The following is a 19975-nucleotide window of genomic DNA, read 5'->3' as shown; positions in this document are numbered from 1 at the left end:
GTTGCTTTTGCAGTAGCCGCCTTTACCTCCAAACACGAGCACATACAGTCATTAGAGCTCGTTTTCCCTATTCTACACCAAGAAAGGGGTAGCTGTCGTGTGCCACAGTGTTTCGTTGTCGTTGCTCCCAAGTGGGTCAGAGGGGGAAGACATTGTAAGATGCTGATGGTTGGAATCATTTAAAATAAAGAAACGTACGCACCGAAAAGACAAACTCAGTTATCGCTTCTTTTTTTTTTTTTTAGATTAAAATATATATAAAGATTTCTCTGGGCTTTCTCTCATTTGCTTTAGTCACATGATGTTTACCAAACGGGCTGGGTCGCACCGACACCAAAGTGAATTACAAAAGACTTCAAGCAAAATCACATTTAAAGAAAAACAAGTTTTACCTGTGCTGAGCAAATTGTTCTTCGAGTTGTGACGGATGACTTGTCTTATTAAATGTATCCAGTAACACTGTGGCTCTGTTGCAACACACGAGCCTTGGTGACCTTAAGTTCAGACATGACTCCATTCATTTGAAGCGAAAAGAAAGGATGTCTGTGAACACAGTTGTGCACTTTGCTAATGTTCCACCTTTTTTTTTTTTTTAGAGGGGCCTATTGCAAACACGCGAGTCTCACAGGATCAGTCTGCGGAGGCTGATCCATCTTCCCTGCTGGTGAATGCGTATCCCCCCCGTGAGTTCTGCATTCCCTTAATGAGGCGTGTCGTCATACAAATTGATCAACATTCATTTATCGGTGGTTGGCGGGGTATTTGTATTGTTATGCGAAGTGGTGCAGGTTCTGCGCAGCGTTGTCACGTGTGTGTTCCTGCAAAGGAGCTTCAGATGCATCAATTATGACAGAAGATGGAGGATTTAGATCGGGTCCACTGTTTCCCCCCCGTAGAGGAGGGAATGAAAGGCAAGCAGAAAAGCCAGATTGGTAAAAAGCCCAGCCGCCATTGTTGTGTGATTAAGGACCAGGTTTGAGCCATCGTGGGGGGTTTACATTCTTCACACAGCGGGGTAGCAAGCAAATGCCGTTTATAGAAGTTCATGTATACGCATAAACCAATGCACTGTGGAGGATTCAACAGCATTGTCTATATCTATAAGTGTCTGATTGAAACATTGTACTTTCCACATATTTATGTAATATTGTAACTCTTTATTTCCTGTTCCTCAGTTACAGCTTCTGTTTATATTCTGTACAGCACCGAAGGCACACATAAAACAAAGATATAATGGAACATATGTACAAAATATACAGAATAAATATAATAATTCAATCTAGTGGAGTAGAAAAGCTACTGAGTGTGTGCTTACATGAACCGTCTCAAAGTAGAATATTTTCAGGAGTATGAATGGAGCGTATGGTTTAAATTCTGGAAATGTTAACATTGCAAATGTCACTCGCCAGTAGTCCATTGCTTCGACACAGGAAACCAGTCGGCAGGTCGTCTGCGTGGGAGCTCTTGGGTGATGTTGCTCGTCAAAAACACATACATGTGCAAACAGGTTAATATAATCCCGCCCTGGATTCAGTCCGATACCGTTCCACAAGGAAGAAGGGTCTTTCCTAAATGCTCTTCTGAATGTTTTCCGACATAAAGTAGTGGTGTGAAAGCCGCTAGCACACGCTCGTTCGCACAAGCACACACACTTTAGAGATCATACACCTTTTGTGGCTCTTTTTTTTTTTCTAGCAGAAAACAAAATAATAAAAAGAAAGTTTCAGCAGGACTCTGTTGATTGTCATGCACCATCCTATGGCATTTGATTAGTGCATTGCAATTTTTTCTTTTTAAAAGATTACAGTTGAGTATAATGTATTTCACTTCAAGTGCTGTATTTACTGATTGACAGGAAATTAAACGTCCTTCTCTGGATGTCACCAGTTTGTCTACAAAAATAAATAAAGACCCTATGACGGCAACTGTGCAGTATACTGGATCAATCAAAAAAGCAGTGATACCACACTTGTTTTTCAATGTACAGTTGGCATTTTGCTGACTCTACGGCACAATGAGCATTCCGGTAAGAGCATTCCAGCTGGCTTATGTTGACAGAGGGTGTAATCAGGTCATATCTAGATCTGTCTGATTAAACAGCCATTCTAGGTCGAGCGCCGATTGTAATTTACTAGCTTCTTTTCAAACATCTGCTTTATCCTATCGGGACGTCAGACAGGATTCTGTGTGTGAGCTTTGCAGATCAAATCATTTGGTGGCACAGGTTTTATTGAAAAGTATTCAATCATCGGAAGCTGATTGAATGGATTTCAAAGGAGGTTTCAGTCCGGGCCCAGTCAACACAACATGATGACTTCTTTCTGATACATTTGGCCAAAATGACAACGCCTTTCAGCAGCTACATAACATGGCTGTCAACAGATGAGAGATAAAACTAAACCAGTTACATTCTGTGCTACAATTAAACCTAAAGTGTTGTGCCCATGATAAATATATCACACTGTGGAAAGTACAGGAGGGCAAACAGGACAAGGCACTTGGTTCAAAACATAATACATATATATATATTTTTTTTTTTCTGCCTAAGCTCAGTTGAATGTAGTTTGATGCTCCAGAACCTCCAAATAGTCTGGCTCAGTATGCAAGTTAGCCTTCAGTTCAAAGTACTCGTTCTTAGTTTGCTCAAGCATGACCTTGCGTGGTCGTGAGTACATAATTTTCTCCATTAGCTTTAACTCCTCGTGGTGCCCCGGGACCTGCATGTCTACAGCAGACTGAAGCTGGGGCATGTTTTTCCTTAGGTACTCGGTTATTCCGAGCTGCTGAAGCGCCTTGTCCTTCTCCAGCATGTTCCTGTACATGGAGTTGGGATTTCCCAGCGTGACGAACTCCGCGGGGCACTCTCCGCTCATTGGTCGGAACTTTGAGCCGGGGTTTCCCGTGAGCGGAGACGTGTTCTCCTTCTCCATGATGCTGCGGCAGACGTGATGCTTGCCGCCGGGTTCCTCGAGGCCGTAATCCAAATCCGCGTCGTGTTCCTTGTGCTGCGAGCAGTAGGTGGGGTTGCGACAGATCTGGACAATGGGACTGTGCGATTGGTCTTTGTACAGGGTGGCGGACCCCGTCCTTTGGGTCAGAGTGTGGTGTGTGGTCTTCTGCCCGTACATGCTGTAGTGCAGATGGATGGGGCTGCTGCCGCTGTTTTCCCTGGGCTGCTCCTCTGCCGCTTTTTTCTTTGCCCTCCTGCGCCGCCGGTGCACCACAAACACCACCAATCCGGCCGAACAGAATATAATCACCAGGATTAACATGAGAAGGCTTAAGATGAGCACAGAGAGCGGAACAGTGTCTGTGAGCGAGCTGAAGAAACCCGTGTCACTGCTGTCGGGCCCCAGGGTGGCCGCCGCGCTCGCGTCCCCATCTGGGAACAGCGGGTAGTAGGTCCCCAACCCGGGACATAGCACCTCGTGGCGAAGGCTGCGTAACTCGGCCTGCATCACTTTCTTCGGGGTGTGACACAAGATGGAGCCCACCACTGTGTCCTTTCGGAGTTTCTCCACCCATTGTCTGAGGCTGAGCAAGTCACAACTGCAGTCCCAGGGGTTGTCCTCTAAATAAATCTGCTCCAGCGAGTCGAGTTGATCAAGCACGTTGCTCACTGGCAGGTGCATGAGGAGATTTTTCCTCAAGTTTAATTTGGTGAGGGGCACATTGCGAAATATCTGAGCTGGTAGAGAGCTGAGCAGGTTGTTGTTTAATGACAACAGCTTCAGGTTGGACAGGGGATTAAATGTGCCTGGAGCAATCTCTTTGATAAGGTTGTATTCAAGATACAGGTATTCGAGGTTGTGGAGGCCCACAAACATGGTGGAGGAGAGTTTTTCAATCCGGTTTCCATTCAAATACAGCTTTTTCAAACTGCTCAAGCTGAGGAATGTTTCATTATCAATGTAATCAATTCTGTTGTTGGCCAGGTTGAGCAATTCCAAACCGTCGTATGTGACAAAATCATACTTTAAGATTTTCTGAATCATGTTTCCAGTCATGACCAGTTTAGCGGGGCTTTGCTGCAGTATGCCGATATCCGATACCTTTTGAATTCCTCTGTCCTGACAGTGCATCAGAAATCCAGCCACAGGGTGATTGTGACAAGAACAGTGTTCCACACAAGGGCTGCTGGGAACGTGAGACGGCGTCGGCACCTTAGCGTCGTCTTTGCCGTCGATCAGCTTGGGGTTTACTTTGGACGAGGGCGTGACCACCATGTCCAGCGACTTGGACGGCTCCTCTAGGTTTATATCTGCATGCGACGGGCAGAGAACGTCACGCTTGACTTTAGCCAGAATGAAGCCCTTGAGTTGATGCGGCGTGCTGCAGACCACATCCCCGACCGCCGACTGGGCCCTCATGTTCTCCATCCAGATTTTCAAATGCAGAATATCGCAGTCGCACACCCAATCGTTGTCTTCCAGGAGGAGTTCCATTATCCGCCCGATGTGCTCCAAGAAGCCGACGTAAGGCAGTGTTTGGAGCTTGTTGCCACGTAGGTCCAGGTGGGTGAGGGGCACAAACCGGAAAATATTGTTCGGTAAAAACTCGACAGAGTTGTCGTTGAGGATGAGGACCTTGAGCCGGATCAGTTTGTTGAAGGCCCCGGGCTCGATGACCCGAATGAAATTTGTGTCAGCTTGGAGAAACTCCAAATTCACCAGACCTTGAAAAGTGTCCTCTTTCAGAGTGACGAGGAAATTGCTATTTATGTGGAGTTTTTTCACTGAGCCGAGACTGCTAAAGACCCCTGGTTCCAGCTCTTGAATGCTATTACCCCCAATGTGCAGTGAAAGGGCACTCTTAAGCCCTTCCATTTCCTCGGCGCGGAGCTCAACCAAGTCATTTTTGTAAAGGTTCAGGTGGAAGGGCACACCTGCTGGGACTTTGATTTGGGAGATTTTGCTGATGTTTCTCTGCTCACAGTTAAGATGAAGGATCCCGTCTTTCCTCTCACAGGAGCATAAGGAGTCACAAGACTCACTTATAGAGGATGATGCCTGTGAGGGATGGACGTCCTGGGATCGGGCTGCGGTGAGAAACCAGCCGATGAAGACGATGCAGGGCAGCATTTCGGTCTGAGATATCTGTGAAGAGGGAGGGGGCAAAAAAAAGAACAGTAAGAAAATGCATTCAGAATGACATTACATACGCTTTGGTTGTTGGATAAGTACAGTGTGAAATGATATGCATGCGTTCTTCCAAGAGTTTACCCGAAGTACCCATTTTATAAATGAGCAATGTTGTATAAGATAAAAGTCCTAATCGTCCATATTATTATTATGATCAAAATCCACAGTATCAACCCGGACACTGCGTTAAAAATGAGTAAATCCCTTTCACCGAGTGAGCAATGACAGCAGGACGGCATCTCTCCCCGGTGACTCACACTGAGATAATGGTACAGTTAAAGAGATGACTCTCATTTGACTGATTTTCCTACCCTTTATGTGTGGACTCGTCTGAACAAAGACTTACCCTGTGTGAGTCATGCATAAGCAGAAATCAGCTTTGTTCCTTTAGACGCCGTGTCAAAGCAACATTTATAAATGACATTTTAAATAAAGAACTGAAAATGAGTAGTCGCTTCGTTATCCTTCCCTCAAATTACTGTCACCCGACTAGACTAAAAGGTTACTAATCACGAGCACCGCCCTATATTCATCAATCTGATTTCTTGCACGGTTACTCCACTGTTCCTCAGTGATCCCCTTGCAGTCAAAATCCCCTGGAGGTGTGCATAGACGATGAATAGAATGCATACTTCATCCGCACCGAATGACAAGCAGAACGCTGAAATGTGTTCTTAATGTTGAGATGCCTCGCTGCCACTTCTAAAATCATTACATTAATTCGGCTAAGATCACAATGGATCAAAGGCTAGAACAATCCCGGGGGGCTGGTGCAGAAGAAAAGACATCTTCCCATGATCACGGATAACGAGATACGCACCCTTTGCTACCGGAATTCTTCAAAGAGATAAAACCTAGAAGGAAAGCGAGAAGATCCGGTGGTTTGTTAACAAATCCGATTAACATCTGGAAAGCTTAATTCTAACAAGACTAGGCAAGGATAGTTTCCCCTGTACAGTGTGTGGAATCCTGCGTTTATCTGATCCAGCTTTGACCAAAAACAATACTCTGAAATACTTTATTATACAATACTTGAAGTCAGTAAGATGCAGGGCACATCTCAGGCAGTAGTGTTGATTGGAGTTCTAGCCATTGTATCTAATCTAATTCAATCAATTACCCCCCCCCCCCCCCCCCACACACACACACACACACACAAGGCGGACGGTTCTGAGGAGAAAAACTAACCCGTGGACCTCCAAAGACAAAAGCTGAATTCGAAGGAGTCTCTTGAACAATAACTTCACTCTTGCTCCCTCTTTGACATTTTTTTTTGGCCCATTTCAAAAAAGTGCCTTTAATACATTATTTTTCTGCAGTTGGGTGACGAACATATTTCCAACACCTGTAATGTATACAGGGATATATACCCAAAGGTCATTCTAAACTTTTTAGCCAGTTCTAGACACTCAACAAACCTTATACCAACAATTTTAATAGCACAATCCTGTTAGCAAACAAAATAAATAGTCCATTGAAAATAATGCATGGTTTTGTTTAAATTCAAATCGCTAAATCTCAAAATAATTCAGCGGAAATATTAGTAAATTGTTATTAATTTATACCACATAATTGGGAACCATCTAATCCCATTAGAATGAATTATCATGTTGAAATATTGCTCAGGCCTATCATGTACCTTACAGCGGTGAAGCTATTCTTGTAACAGATAAGATGAAAATATCTCCCACATTAAAGAAGTTGTTTATACATTACATCTAAAACGGGACCATCTCAAATCAATAGCAGAAAATGAGGGGATATGAAGTGGACGTGCAATTGTAATACAACAGAAAAATCAATTGTAAACCTATTAAATATTTATAGTTTAGACAGTGGGGACGTCTGAAAATGTCAACACGGCGATCGAGATTATGTGCGGTCATTTCCTTTTTGTTAATAATCCGCATTTGCTTGTTTAGACATGTGGCGGTGGCCATGGTACCCGAGGCACTCACCTCTGTGACCCCGATGGCTTTCAAGACAATGAGAAACAGACTATTAATCACAATACGCATGATAACGCTGCAGAGAGCAGACATGAAGATTGCATTGGCCCTCATGCACCCTCTCCTCTGTATTTCAAACAGACTTCTGCAACTGAACCATTTTTCCGGGTAATCAATGTTGCATGGAACCCAGCGTGACTGGCACAAGAGATGAAACACTTTCCTCCACACGCGCGCTCTCCTTTCTGTATTCAAATGTGCATCTCTCGCTGTTCAGACAATTCAATTAGAGATCTGCTAAAGCCCTATGAGATTTCACCTCATGCACGTGTGTGAAGCCACGTCGTCCTCCAACATCGACTTAAAAAGAAAAGTATAAAGCTGAGGAGGAAAAGAGGAAGGAGAAGATAATTATCACACATTTAGGCTTTCTACAGTAACACACGAGATACGCTTTGGTCATTTATGGACCATGTTTACGCATTTTTTGTGGCCAGGGACAAGTCTTGTTTTTACAATGCAGAAGAATTCCATTGTATCTTCAAAGTCCCGTTCCGGCGACATTTAGTTCACGATACCCGAACGTGTACATCAGGAGTATGCTGCTCTGAAAGCAAAGTGTTAAAAAAAAATAAACTAACAAGTCATAAATCCCTCTCTGATACCTACTTTATATGGCCGTGAAAACTTTCAAACACCTTTTTATATTTATTCGAGCTTCTTGCTTTAACAAGATAACATTTTTACAATGCTGCATGGTGCCGGAACACATCGTGTGCTGTCCACTTGGTAACTAACGTTTTGTTTTACAAAATGGAGCATTATCATAAAAAAAATCAGCCATCAGAGAGTTTACCACAGGTGTGTAGTAGTAATTTGCATATGTAAAGTACACATCAGGCCGGATGTACAGATCGGGGAGAGACCAATGTTGTGGTTCCCATGCAGCGTGAACAAGCTGATTAAATATATAATAATAGGATTATCATGTCAGAGTGACGAGGCCTCTTCAACACGCACAAAGATAAGTCACGAATACACATGTTCATGTGTCACGGGGAAACGTTTCATGATGATCAGTTTTAACTACACCACTGCAACTAATATGCTCAGAAGATGACAGATTAAAAGCCCACAAACTCTGCAGAATATCACATGCAACCACACCCATAACTCACTAACTTCTACTTTTTGACTTTATTGCTCCCTAGAGGGATCTTTGGTCTTTCACCTCCTTTGCAGAAAGCTGTGGTTTGGCTAAAAAAAAAAGACAATAAGATTCTTTTTATACAAATATTTTGATGTTGCTTCTAACAAATTTTCCGTTCCGTTTTCTAACTGAAGGGGCGGAAACGGACTTTGCTGCAGCTTCTGGAAGACAAGGTTGATCCATTTGAAAACGTCTTACTGAGCATGTGATCTTGTGAACAAAATAGCACGAAGCTTGACATCCATCGATTTGACGTGCTTCGTGTATCGAACGGCTGTAGTGTTGCAGCGGCACTTATTTCCATCCGTACATTTGTCATAGTTTGCAGTAAATTGACACAAACAACACACAGGCAGTGACTACAACGGGAACCTGGACTACTGTGCACCCTCTCCAGTTGATGGTTTAGGACATTATTTCTAAATAATATGAACACAGTGGGAGTCATGTTCTGTCCTCGTCAGTGTCAAACTAAGTAAAGCACGCTGGAGCCACAAATAGCCCAAAAGGATGGAGCCTAATTCCTTCCTTTGTAGCGTGAGGCAACTTGATGTGCAAGTATGAAAGGCTTCTTATCCCTTGTGGCATCCGACAGAGCCAGTCGCCAAACTCCATCAAGACTGATAAGAGTCAGTCCATATGTGTTTCTAAAACATACCGAGTGGATATCTTGTGATTCTCCGGAGTTTTCTTGGTTTTAAAAAAGGCTTTGCGAGCTTCTAAACATTTTATGACCTCAGTCCTCATTGCTAGGCTACCTGCACTCACGGTGATTTATGGTCCTTGACAACAGGGTAGTTGATGGAGTCCATTTTAATTCACCCAAGTCGGAGGTTTCCTGTCAGACCCCTATGAATAGTGTATATTATACTGCGGCGTCATCTACATGTCAAGATTGTGGCTCAGCCATGATCAAATGCACACGACTGCTTGCAATACTGATGTTGAAAATGTGCTCGCCGCACTTTGCTGCATATCAAACGGATCGCTTCCTAAAAACAGCTGCTTATTGAAATGTTTTGGCTCCACATTTAGGGAAGCATTGATATGTAGATACCCATTGCAATGCGGTTGGCAGTTTTTCAAATATCTTGCAGCCCTAATTTATACATTAGCCGAACACAGCACAACAGGGAAGTGAAAGCAGTGCAGAACATATATTTTTTCACTCACATTTCGTCTCAAATGGGTACCAAAGTTTGAGTGTTCTCGACCAAACTTCAGCGCCTTTTTAAAGTATTAAATCAACCCCACGTTGTCCATCTGGATGGGGGAAAAGGCCGTGGCAGGCCAGAGCCCTCCACCGAGCGCTCCACCGGGCAGAAACAAAAACCCTCTTGGCGGTGCAGCGGGATGGGGGGGGGGTCACGGTAACGGCAGGCGAGGGGGATCACGCCCCACGCTCTGATGGGCTGCAACGAGGGATGCATCTTCAGAAGCGTCATCGCCGGCCTGTTCAAAAGCCACGTCAGCTGTGCGCTTATCGTGTCATGCAGCCGCCCTGGCAGCTAATCACATGGCAAGATGAAGAGCAGCGGGGCGTCTTACACGGCACCGCTTTAGCGCATAGAAACCACTGCTTTCAACTACCTTTGTGTGATGGGTTTGCTTTCCTCTTACTGTTTTTGCTCGTGGGCCGAAATTTCTGATTGGGAACATATGCATGATAGAATTATTAATAGAAGCACAAATACTTCACGGGGAGGGTCTGGCTCTGCTATCCGCTGGCAAGTGTGATTTAGCAGGCTTGTATTCCAAATGGCCTGTTTAACTAGTGCACAGTAATTAGTCTTCCAGAGAAGAGCAGGCAGATTACACTAGCGAACAGTGGCGTCGAGGTACATTTGGAGAAGGGAGACATCTGCAGCAAACAGATGTACATTTTCCATGTACACTGTTGTCCTCGTAAAAGGAGCACAGTTTATTCAGGAGTGACAAGGCCGGGCAGGACTGCTAATTTGTAGATAATGTTCTATTAGAATACTTCATCTGTTTGAGGAAAGGCTGGTACGCCAAAAATAGAAATGAAATATGGGAAATAGATATTTTCTGGTGCATTGTAAGATCGTTTTTGGAACTGTGTAGTTGAGATGCAACAAATATCCAGGAAAACTTTCGTTCTATTTTTTTTTTTTCGGCACCAGAGGCCCTTTGGAAAATCATTAATTTTATTGCAGAACAGTCAGTCAAGTCCTGGTACCGGTTTGACCCAGTGGCAGACATTAGGAATTACTATAAAGAGATAGCCACTATCTTCTCTGTTGTCATGAACTTATATCAATATATAATATAATATTAATAATATAATATTGAGACTGTCTGAGTAACTTAAATTAAACATTTTTATAAAAAAGTGTTGAGAAATATTGACAGTAGCATTTCCTGAGGATGTCCCATATAATCATTCTCAGTGTTGTTGTCATTATACTCTCTTTGTGAATGCCCGTTTAAAGTGCGTACCCACCCTCAGCAAAAAGGCCGAAGGGCATCAGTAATGACAGTCTTGTGATTCGTTCCATAAATAGGTGTAGATGTAATCTTCAGACTCAAAGGCGCCACACGTTATAGGTAGACTGACCTGCTTACAGAGGAAAAACAGTATACAAGGCACCACCTAGAACATTCTGTAGCGTCTGCACAACAGGAGTAAGTTCCTAATATAACTGCGCTTTGAGTAGACCTTCATTCCCCCAAATGTTTTCAACCAGCCACTAAACAAAAATATCATTTCCCAAGCCATTGAGTTGTAAACTGTACAATTGTCAAATTGACATCGGATTTTTTTTTAGCAGAACAAAAAGTTGAAAAGGACTGTATGCTGACAGTTGCTGAGGTTCTCTAAGTGAACAAAGTTTCTTAGAACGATCACAGCTGCTGGTGGATGTGGTCATTAGTACCAGCTGAATGTATCATGGCAATTAGTCAGGAAGCCTCCTGTAACAATAGAGTGTGCACAGCAGGTCTACTGGTGTGGTTTGAGTATGTTAGTGTTGCTAACACTTCTATAATCTAGTACAGGCATTTTGCCAAGTAGCTGCACACCTTTGAATTCAAAGACCCTACAAGTGAACTGGGGACAATTTGAACTAAAAAGATAACATCAAACTTCCCCAGGTGATGACTGACTGCGTGGAGATGTTATGTTTGAAAGTGAAAATGACGAATTCTCTGACACAATATTCTCTATATTTTCCAGGTCAGAAATGGGAACATTGGACTAAGCCAGGGTCACGTGTCTTATTTCGTTTTGTTGAATTATTACAGCAAAGGTTTTTCAGAGAGGGGGATTTTTAATCATTCCATGAATCTGAAAGTATACTGTCCGCAGACATAAAAAATATATGGAATAAAATGTATAAATCAGGTTAACGGAGACGTATCCCTCAGAAAGAACCTTGAGAATACAGATGGGTGTACAATTGTACACCTTGGTATATTTAAGGGCTATTTCAAGTGGAGATATTTGGCTCAGAACCTGAGAAAAGAATCCTTTAACTGCAATATTCCATTCATTATGCAAGACACAACCGGTGATGCTGACTTTTGCCAGAAATAGGAGAAATCTACACATGCCAATAGACAGTGATGTAAAACGCACACCTGATGTCTTGTGCCTGTAGCAACTCGCCATACATTGAGCTTGTGCAGGTCCATAAGGATAATGAAAAGAGTAAAAACTAAATAAATGAACAAAAGAAAGCTGCCTCGGGTTTTAAGCCCTATGGATTTGGTTTCAGCTAACTTCCTCCGGCTCTTGTGGTGGAGTGAAAAAAGTAATAACAGGCGAGGAGATAATCTAAAAGTCACAGAAAATGTCTCACTTTGAGGGAAACATCCACTAGCAAGTTTATACCCCCGAAAAATGGTTTGGATACTTCAAATTCTGATTGGCTGTTTATTCGCTAGACCCTTCCATGGGGTCACATTGAGATGCAAAGTCAGAGGAGCAAACCCGCAGCCATTTGAATACAGCTCGACTCAACAGCCCTCAACAGGATGAGCTGGTTGGAAGATGGATTACTCGATCGATGTCACGTCTGTGCAAGTCTGTATGCTAATCCAGGCTCAGTTCATTGTGTTGTTATTTTCTCATAACAGGCTGTTCACTTGGGTTTTGCCGAAAGACAAGAAATGGAAAACAAATGATTGCAAACGGAATGATGCAGCTTGACGTTTAAAAATGGACTCTTTTGAACTTGAACTCTGATGTAAAGAGGAGGGGTTTTAGGATAGACTTTAGCGGATCTTATTCCAATGGATTGTTTACATAAATATCTGGTCTTGTAGTGCTTTAAATCATTCCTTTAGAGTACACTTGAGGCAGCAACGTTAAGGCATATTTAAGTTCAAGGTAACTTGTTTTTCTGCTTTTTCTTTTTTAGATCAGGTACGGTGTTGAGTTAATTGAGTGTCTAATGACTTAAGAGCTCTACAGACTTGTGCTGACCTGCATCGTCCTCCTGAACAAGACCTTTCAAGACCAATTAAGTAGCAAGTCCACAGCGGGCAGCTAGTGAAGCAGATTTGAAAAACCAAAGCTTCAAAGCCTAAATCAAAAAAAAAAAAAAAAACAAGCAACACAGCCCGCAGCACACACGTCACGCGTGACGCCGGTGCTGCAGGAGGGATTGTCGCATCTCGAACAAACGGCTGTTTACTGAATAATCTCCTCACCCGGCGTTTCACGTGAACGCTCGTCTGCGCGCCCGCCTCTCCGAGCGGCAGCTTCTTTTGACGCCTTTGGCAAAGATTGATGGACGGATAGACAGGCGGACTCATCAGCGCCTGTCATGGCCGTCTGTTTTTGAGAAAACAGGACAGTGATGCTTTCTCGTCGTTCCAAGGATGTCACTTTGAAACATTGATCAGAAACGAGACTTTCTTTAAGTGCTGCTCCGTACATTTGAAATAAAAAGCTCCAGGTCTCCTACTGGAGAAATCTGGTGGAGCCCAGCAAAGACTTTAATAACAGATCCACAGGCCTGAAGCTCCTTTCTCCTATATCTGATAGAGAGGATTTCTTTTGTGAAATGGGTGCGTTTCCTTCAGGTGTTTTGAGCAACAAACACACACACACACACACACCTGCAATGCAGCAGGGAGTGAGGACATACAAAGAGGCAAGAGCTAGTTTTAATAATACCAAATACAATTAACTGTTTCACAGTAAGATTTCTCCCTGCTCGTTTACACCAATTTGCTCTAAGCCGTACTGCAACACACAAAGCAGGTAATACAACCGACCTGGCTTAGCAGCACAGGAGGGACTTTCTTATTCACTTGGAGGTCACCACCCAACACTGGCGTGCCTCCATTAATATTTAAAGTCGGGCCGATTTTGCTCAGCCTCCTCGTCCGCTAACCCCTGGGTTAGAGACCGCGAGAAGAAAGCAAGATAGCGAGACCTGTTGTGTCCAGCTGGGGGTCGTTCCGTCCAGCCTGACGTGGGATAGCAGATAAGAGGCCCCCTGCACTCTACTGCCTCTGTGCACGCGTGTTGTCCTCCCCCCTACCACTGCTTGTGTACGTGCACGAGGCTCTGACTGTCCATCAACTTTCCCCGGAGCGCCTTGCAGTGTTCCCCGCCACCAATTATTATGGCCAGGACTTGTCCCTTCGCTCCTCTGTATCGGAAGTGATGCGGCCTGCCCTGCAGGGTCGACACCACCTCTACACCCACATATCTGCAGAGAGTCCCCGCCAGCACCCGCGGGTCCTCCACCGCCATCCTAGGAGAGATGATGATTATGACATCCTCCCACTCAGGAGGCAAGAGATGGTTCAACTCCCCTGCCCCTAGTTTCAGACCCTTTTTCATTTTTTTTTTTTTGGGAGGGTGATTCAATATTCCGTAGGCTCGCGGTGCTTTCTCCATGTCACAGAGGAGGCAGCGGCTCTGCAGTATGTGTCCGCGGGCTCCCTCTGTGCGAAAGTAGTGTGCTTTAATAAAGTTTCACAAAGCCCCCTCGCTCTAAAAACAGCAGACTACCCTCACCAGTCACCAATTTCCCGGCTCCCCGGTCGGATTCACACATTGCATTGACGCCTATTCAAAAACGCATCTGTGCTCTCATTCACTGCGAGGCCATATGTTTAGTTGGGGTCCAATCCATAATGGTTGTTTATTGGCATTGAGCCCGCAGCAGTCTTAAAATGAATTTAAGTACATATTTGCGGACATCTTGTCAACATGAGAAAGCTGGAACATGAGCAATTAGCAGCGTACAAAACTCTCTTGTGTGAATCACCCCTTTTGAACGATACGTTAAATTGGCCCGCAAACCCTCCATCAATAATTTATCTAGTGCTGTTCAGGCACAGGAGGCTGGAACGGCCCGCATTTATGGCATGGGGGGATTATAACTATACTATTAACCAGCGATGCATCGAAGCAAATAATTAGGACCCTAACTCAATATGCAATTCACAATTAACAGATAATTATACTGTTCTTCTCCCCCTAATTAACTTGTATTTAAGTGGGAATATAACCCTGCATTGTGGGGTTTGGGGGTGACTGATTAAATTCGACTTGTATGTGGCATTTAATCTATCCCAATCTTCAATGCAACCAAATATATGCTTAACGTCAAAAACGCTGTGTGGCGCGACCACGAGCACCCAAGATATGCTTGATTTAGAAAAAATGAAAATGACTCGGCTGGCGTCCAGTCGTGATGCGGTCCTCATTAAGCACACCTGCGACCACCGACGGTGTTTACGCACGCTCGTACGCGGAGGATCCGTATGGAGCGACGCTAAAGGGGAAATAGAGCCCACTCGGAGTTGCGCAGCGTGTGGGCACATCACCGATCCCGATTAACATACGCGTAGGATACAGTAACTGCGGGTGGCAAGCGGCCAGGTGTGCGCGAGGTAATGGAGCCCCCTCAGGAAAACTCCGTGCGCACCCCGCCTCTCTCTCTCTCTCTCTCTCTTGTCAGTTCCAGGCACTTTTTTTTTTTGACAGGACTTCTTGTTAAATCATGCTGGTGATCGCGTTATGTGGACCCGTCAGTCCATATACGGTACTGTGCATTTTATAGGAATGTAGTTGCAACCAGCCCGTGATGGACACCTGGATTCCTTGAGACTTGTATTATTATTATACAAGATGATTAAAAAAAAAACTTCCATACAAAACACCTAGTCAATTAAAACAAGTAACTACAGAAATGAATGCTTTTTGTGGCTTACCGTCTAAAACAGATGAAAACAGGAGGATGCTATTCCAAATGTCACCGTACTCAGTCCATCAGTACGCGAGAGGAACCGATGCACCGGAGAGGGAATAACCTCTAAAACACCCTCCGGTCCCTTAAAAAAGAAGAAAAAGAAACAAGCTGACACATAAAGAAACTTCACAGGATCCGTCAGTCCACAATTGTCCTCTCGGGTCCACTGTCTTTTTTTTTTCTCCTGGAGGCTGTAAGACACTGATTATTCCCTTTGCGCGAGGAGCTCGCGGAGAGGGTTTCTTCTCTCCGGTCCCGGGATGATCGAGCGTCGCCCTCCTCGCCGCAGCCTCCTCAGAATTAATTAGGATTAAGTTTTTAGACGCGCTCCACGGGGACAACAACACACGGCTGTGATTAAAACCCACTCCGTTGTCCCTTCTCTTACGGGCCACTCGGAAGGATGAGGGGCGCGCACCGGGTCCAGCTCATGCGCCGCGCCGCGCGCTCTGCGTGGTTAAACCAATCTGCGATACGTTGGAGTTGCTCCGCAATTTGCATGCTGTAGAAGGTGGACGACCGAGACTGGAAGATGCATGAAGTCAGCCACAATACATGTAGGGAGTTCTCATGGTGTCTTTCAAAATAAAAGCCCAGAGCTAAAAAGAACACAGGCTCCTTTGAATTTATAAGAGTTTTTTTTCTTTTGTTATTATGGGTTTTTATCTCACAATTAGACTAAAATGGAAGGGATTATATAGACTAAACAATTTCCTGTAAAGTAAAATAATACTATATTTAGTGAATGAAAATGTGTTTCTGCTTCCCAACCAAATGTTCTGGAATTTTATTTAGGATGGAAAAGTCACTCAACTTCCGGGATTTCCCGGTCTATGTATGGCTGTTGATGGTACAACTGGGACAACTCTGTAGCAGTTTAACAGAGCTCCTCCTCTGCTTTCTTACAATGCTTAAAGAAAAGGAGCATTTGCACTGAGGAGCTTTAAATAGCCTGGCTGCTGCACGATGGAAGCAATGCTCCAAAATAAAGACCTAGTCGGCAAATACAATTTAAAACAACTCCGAAAACAAAATACAAAAAGAGGCAGGCCTTATGAGGGAGGGTGTTTAATTGTGCAGCAGCTAATTCTTTCAGCACAGACACATGCATATATTGCACACGTTCCATTTTGAGTGTTCAAGCTGGTCTGTGTCTTTTGAATGGCAAGGCGGCTCCAGCTTTGATTAATCAGAACAACACATAGCCACTGATTCGTCTGCATGTAAACCCTGACTGACGGAGCAAGTCCTTGCAGGTAATTCAACCCAGATCGAGGTGGTTAGGGTTCGGGTTAAGGAAGTCTAAAGGGAAAAATGACAACCTTGGAAACACTTGTAATGGAAAAGGTTCACCACGCACCCGGGTGTGTTTCTAGTTTGATGTATTGAAGGAAAAATCAATAGTTGACCGTGCATGCCTCTTTAATGACGGTGATAACGTCTTAAAAGCGTTGGAGTCTTTTGCAATGTCACTCTCCCAATAACTCCCCCTGCTTCGCTCTCTTTCAGAGTAAATACACTGTGTCCTTTCAGTGGCCTTCCAGTTAATGAAGGTCACAAAAAGCCACCAATCACTTTTGTCAGTAAGTTCTTTATGTGCTGTTCCAAAGCAATCTGGGTGCCTTATCAAACTGACTAATGGCAAATAAGACAGAGAGGAGAGCAATATCTGTTTTGTGTTTGCCATTGTGGACCGGGACAACGAGGTGTGGGTACCCGTCATCTCAATCTTTTCACTTATCTGTTGTCCAAACACAAAATGAGGTGGGCCTAAAAAAATACAACCCGTGCAGATGGGACTTTAACAGTCAACCTTTTCCGGGTAAAGTGAATGGTGCTTGTTGGTCTTCAGTGGTGCTTTTTGAGAGGATAAAATAAAAAAAGAGAGCAGGGAACCGGTGCGATGTTACATTCCTGTCAGTCTACAAAACATGACCCCTGTGTAGCAGTCGTTTAAAGCTTTAAATGCTTCAACGTTCAAACACAATGTCACGCCTTGCATTTCGCTTCATAGCTCTGGTCCATGTTTTTTTTTTCTTCTGTTGGATGTGCCATAGTTTAAGTGTATGCACAGCAACAAAATATTTAAAGAGACTTGTCATGCATTGGATTTGGTTAAGGCTCTCGACGCTGATGCTGAATTAATTCTATTCATGAGAGCTGTTTTTTTTTTTAATACCATGGGCGCCCTTCTGTCGATTTTCCCCTGCTGTAAGTTTGCAGGCTTTAAAATACAGAGCCAAGCGCTCTAGGCTGCAATACATGCATCTGGTTTTAACATCGACTGAAAAAAGTAGGGTGACACTCGCAGAGGAACCATCTGTTGGCAACTGCTCAAACACACCTGTCCTATTTTAATCATCACCACCATCTATCTAGCATCAGCAGAGGCAAAAATAAGCTCCCCTTTCTCCCGGTGCTCCATCAGTGACGTTACCTGTACGACTATATTGAAAATAGACACTGCTAGTGTATCAACACTATCACAGCTCGCCGGATGAAGCAGCAGATCGAAGCAACTGAGCAGAAAGAGCACGGCGACTTCTGCCAACTGCAAAAGACAGACCTCATCAGACTATTCTCTTATTGCTCGTGGATTGATAAATCAGTGCTTGAACAATATAGATTCTTTTTTTTATGAATATAAGAATATATTTATTTAAGAATATATTTTTTTATCTGGTTTTGTTAGTTTCCTATCTACAACTGCTCTTATGCATAATTTAAGAACTCACAGCTCTGAGGCTACTCATATTTCCTGAAATTTTAATGTTGCCTGAACATCGTCCCTTTTGCCAAACAGTGTTTTTACATAATGGCATTGCACCAACATGCACATTTATCATCAATGTATTCTACAGCTGTTTGTCTGTCTTTCACCTTTTTTTCTCTCCATCAAAGCCATATTCTCTGCATCACAGGAAACGAAACAAACTGGATGTGTTCCTGGCTTTGTTTGGACCTTGAGGCACGCAGATCTTGCCACCCATTCAGAGCCATGGCGGCTCCTACGTTCTCCACTTCTGATGTCACCATCGCTCATCTTCACGGGAGTCGCACAGTACCCAAAGAGCCAAAAGGAGTGGAACGCTGGTGTGTGATGACATTCCAAAGGCAGGGCAACTTTTGCCTATGCTGTGATGAGAATCTCTCCCCCAATAGCGGATGATCCCCCAACGCTTGTGTTTTGTTTTTTTTCCCCGGTCTTGGCCTGAAGAGGTATAGCCCACCCACAGTCCTGCGCTGCACAATTTGTGTGTGCTGCATCCTGAGATGTCTCACATGCTCTGCATTGTTATGGAAAAAGAAATATCTTGCCGGAAACCAGACTGGCTAAATTTAGTCTTCCTCGTCCCTCCTTCTGTCAAAAAAAAGCGAAGCACCAGAAAACACACCAAACAATAAAACCTTCCACCCTGCACACCAAGCTGGCAGTGTGTGGATTAGGTCAACGGACGCGGCGTTACGGTGCTGTTTTGCTGAGTGGAGGTATTCAGTGCCCCGTTTTGTCTGACCAGTTGCTCCCAGAGTGCTCCTCTGGTTGGCCCATGTTGCCCTCGCCGATGATTCCTTCTTCTGCTTGGTTCATTGCCCTGTATCTCCCCAAGTGCTCTTCTTGATTTGGACAAATGCTGTCCTGGTGCAGATACAGGTTAGACAATGTGCCCTGAGTCGATGTTAAAACCGAGTCTGGGGCCTGAACTGGCAAGCTCTGGCAATAAATGTAATGAGAAATTATTCCCCACCGTAGCAATTACATTTCAAGTATCGATCACTGTGCACGGAAAGAGAACCATTCTTTCGCGATTTGTCCCCCCTTGGTGCAGGTAGAATCGGATGGTTGAGTAACTTTGATGCTTTTGGTGGTACAGCTTGTCTCTTATCACTTCAGTGTTGTGGCAATGAATCACAAGTTGACGGAAGTTGTCTTACGCTCTTATTTCCTGTCTTTCAAAATATTGTCTTAAAACGTCCTCCCACGATTCCCCACCCCGTGGCCACGAATGTGGTCGGACTAGTTGGTTAAGGAAAAGTAAGACGGCAGCACGGGTTCACGCTTGATAACTCGCACGACATTTGCATATTGTACATGCTGGAATGTCTTTCAGCACGAACACATGAAAGCAGGATGCCGATCTGTTATCCTGTGATCCAGCGGTCAGATTGTTAGCACTAAGGCTTATAGCGTCGACTGGGTTTTTGAACCCTGCCTTTTTGACAAACAAGATGGACAAGAATGCTGATTTCCCTTGCCAACTCAGGTCCAGGCGTGTATTTGGCACACTCTGGCAGTTGAACCTGTCCTTGTAAGGACACGCATTGAAAGAATTATGTTTTTGAGCAAAGAATACAGACACGAGTGCCAGATGAAAGCAATGTTGCATCTTGATAGTTCAATAATTTATTAGAAAAAGCCTTAATGTGAAATGGATTTTTTGC

General features: G+C 44.0%; 1 protein-coding gene across 1 annotated transcript; it reads right to left on the bottom strand.

The window, feature by feature from the left end:
- Positions 1–1136: 1136 nt before the first annotated feature.
- Positions 1137–16018, bottom strand: slitrk6 (SLIT and NTRK-like family, member 6). The gene is made up of 2 exons (XM_040187383.2): positions 15498–16018; positions 1137–5096 (listed from the first exon to the last, which is right to left on the bottom strand). Exon 2 carries the CDS (start codon positions 5079–5081, stop codon positions 2550–2552), a length of 2532 nt encoding a protein of 843 aa, XP_040043317.2. The 5' UTR covers positions 5082–5096; positions 15498–16018; the 3' UTR covers positions 1137–2549.
- Positions 16019–19975: the final 3957 nt, after the last annotated feature.

This window comes from Gasterosteus aculeatus, chromosome 1 (assembly GCF_964276395.1).
Source record: "Gasterosteus aculeatus chromosome 1, fGasAcu3.hap1.1, whole genome shotgun sequence".
NCBI classification, from domain to species: Eukaryota; Metazoa; Chordata; class Actinopteri; order Perciformes; family Gasterosteidae; genus Gasterosteus; species Gasterosteus aculeatus.
This window is presented reverse-complemented; position numbering and strand designations above follow the sequence as displayed.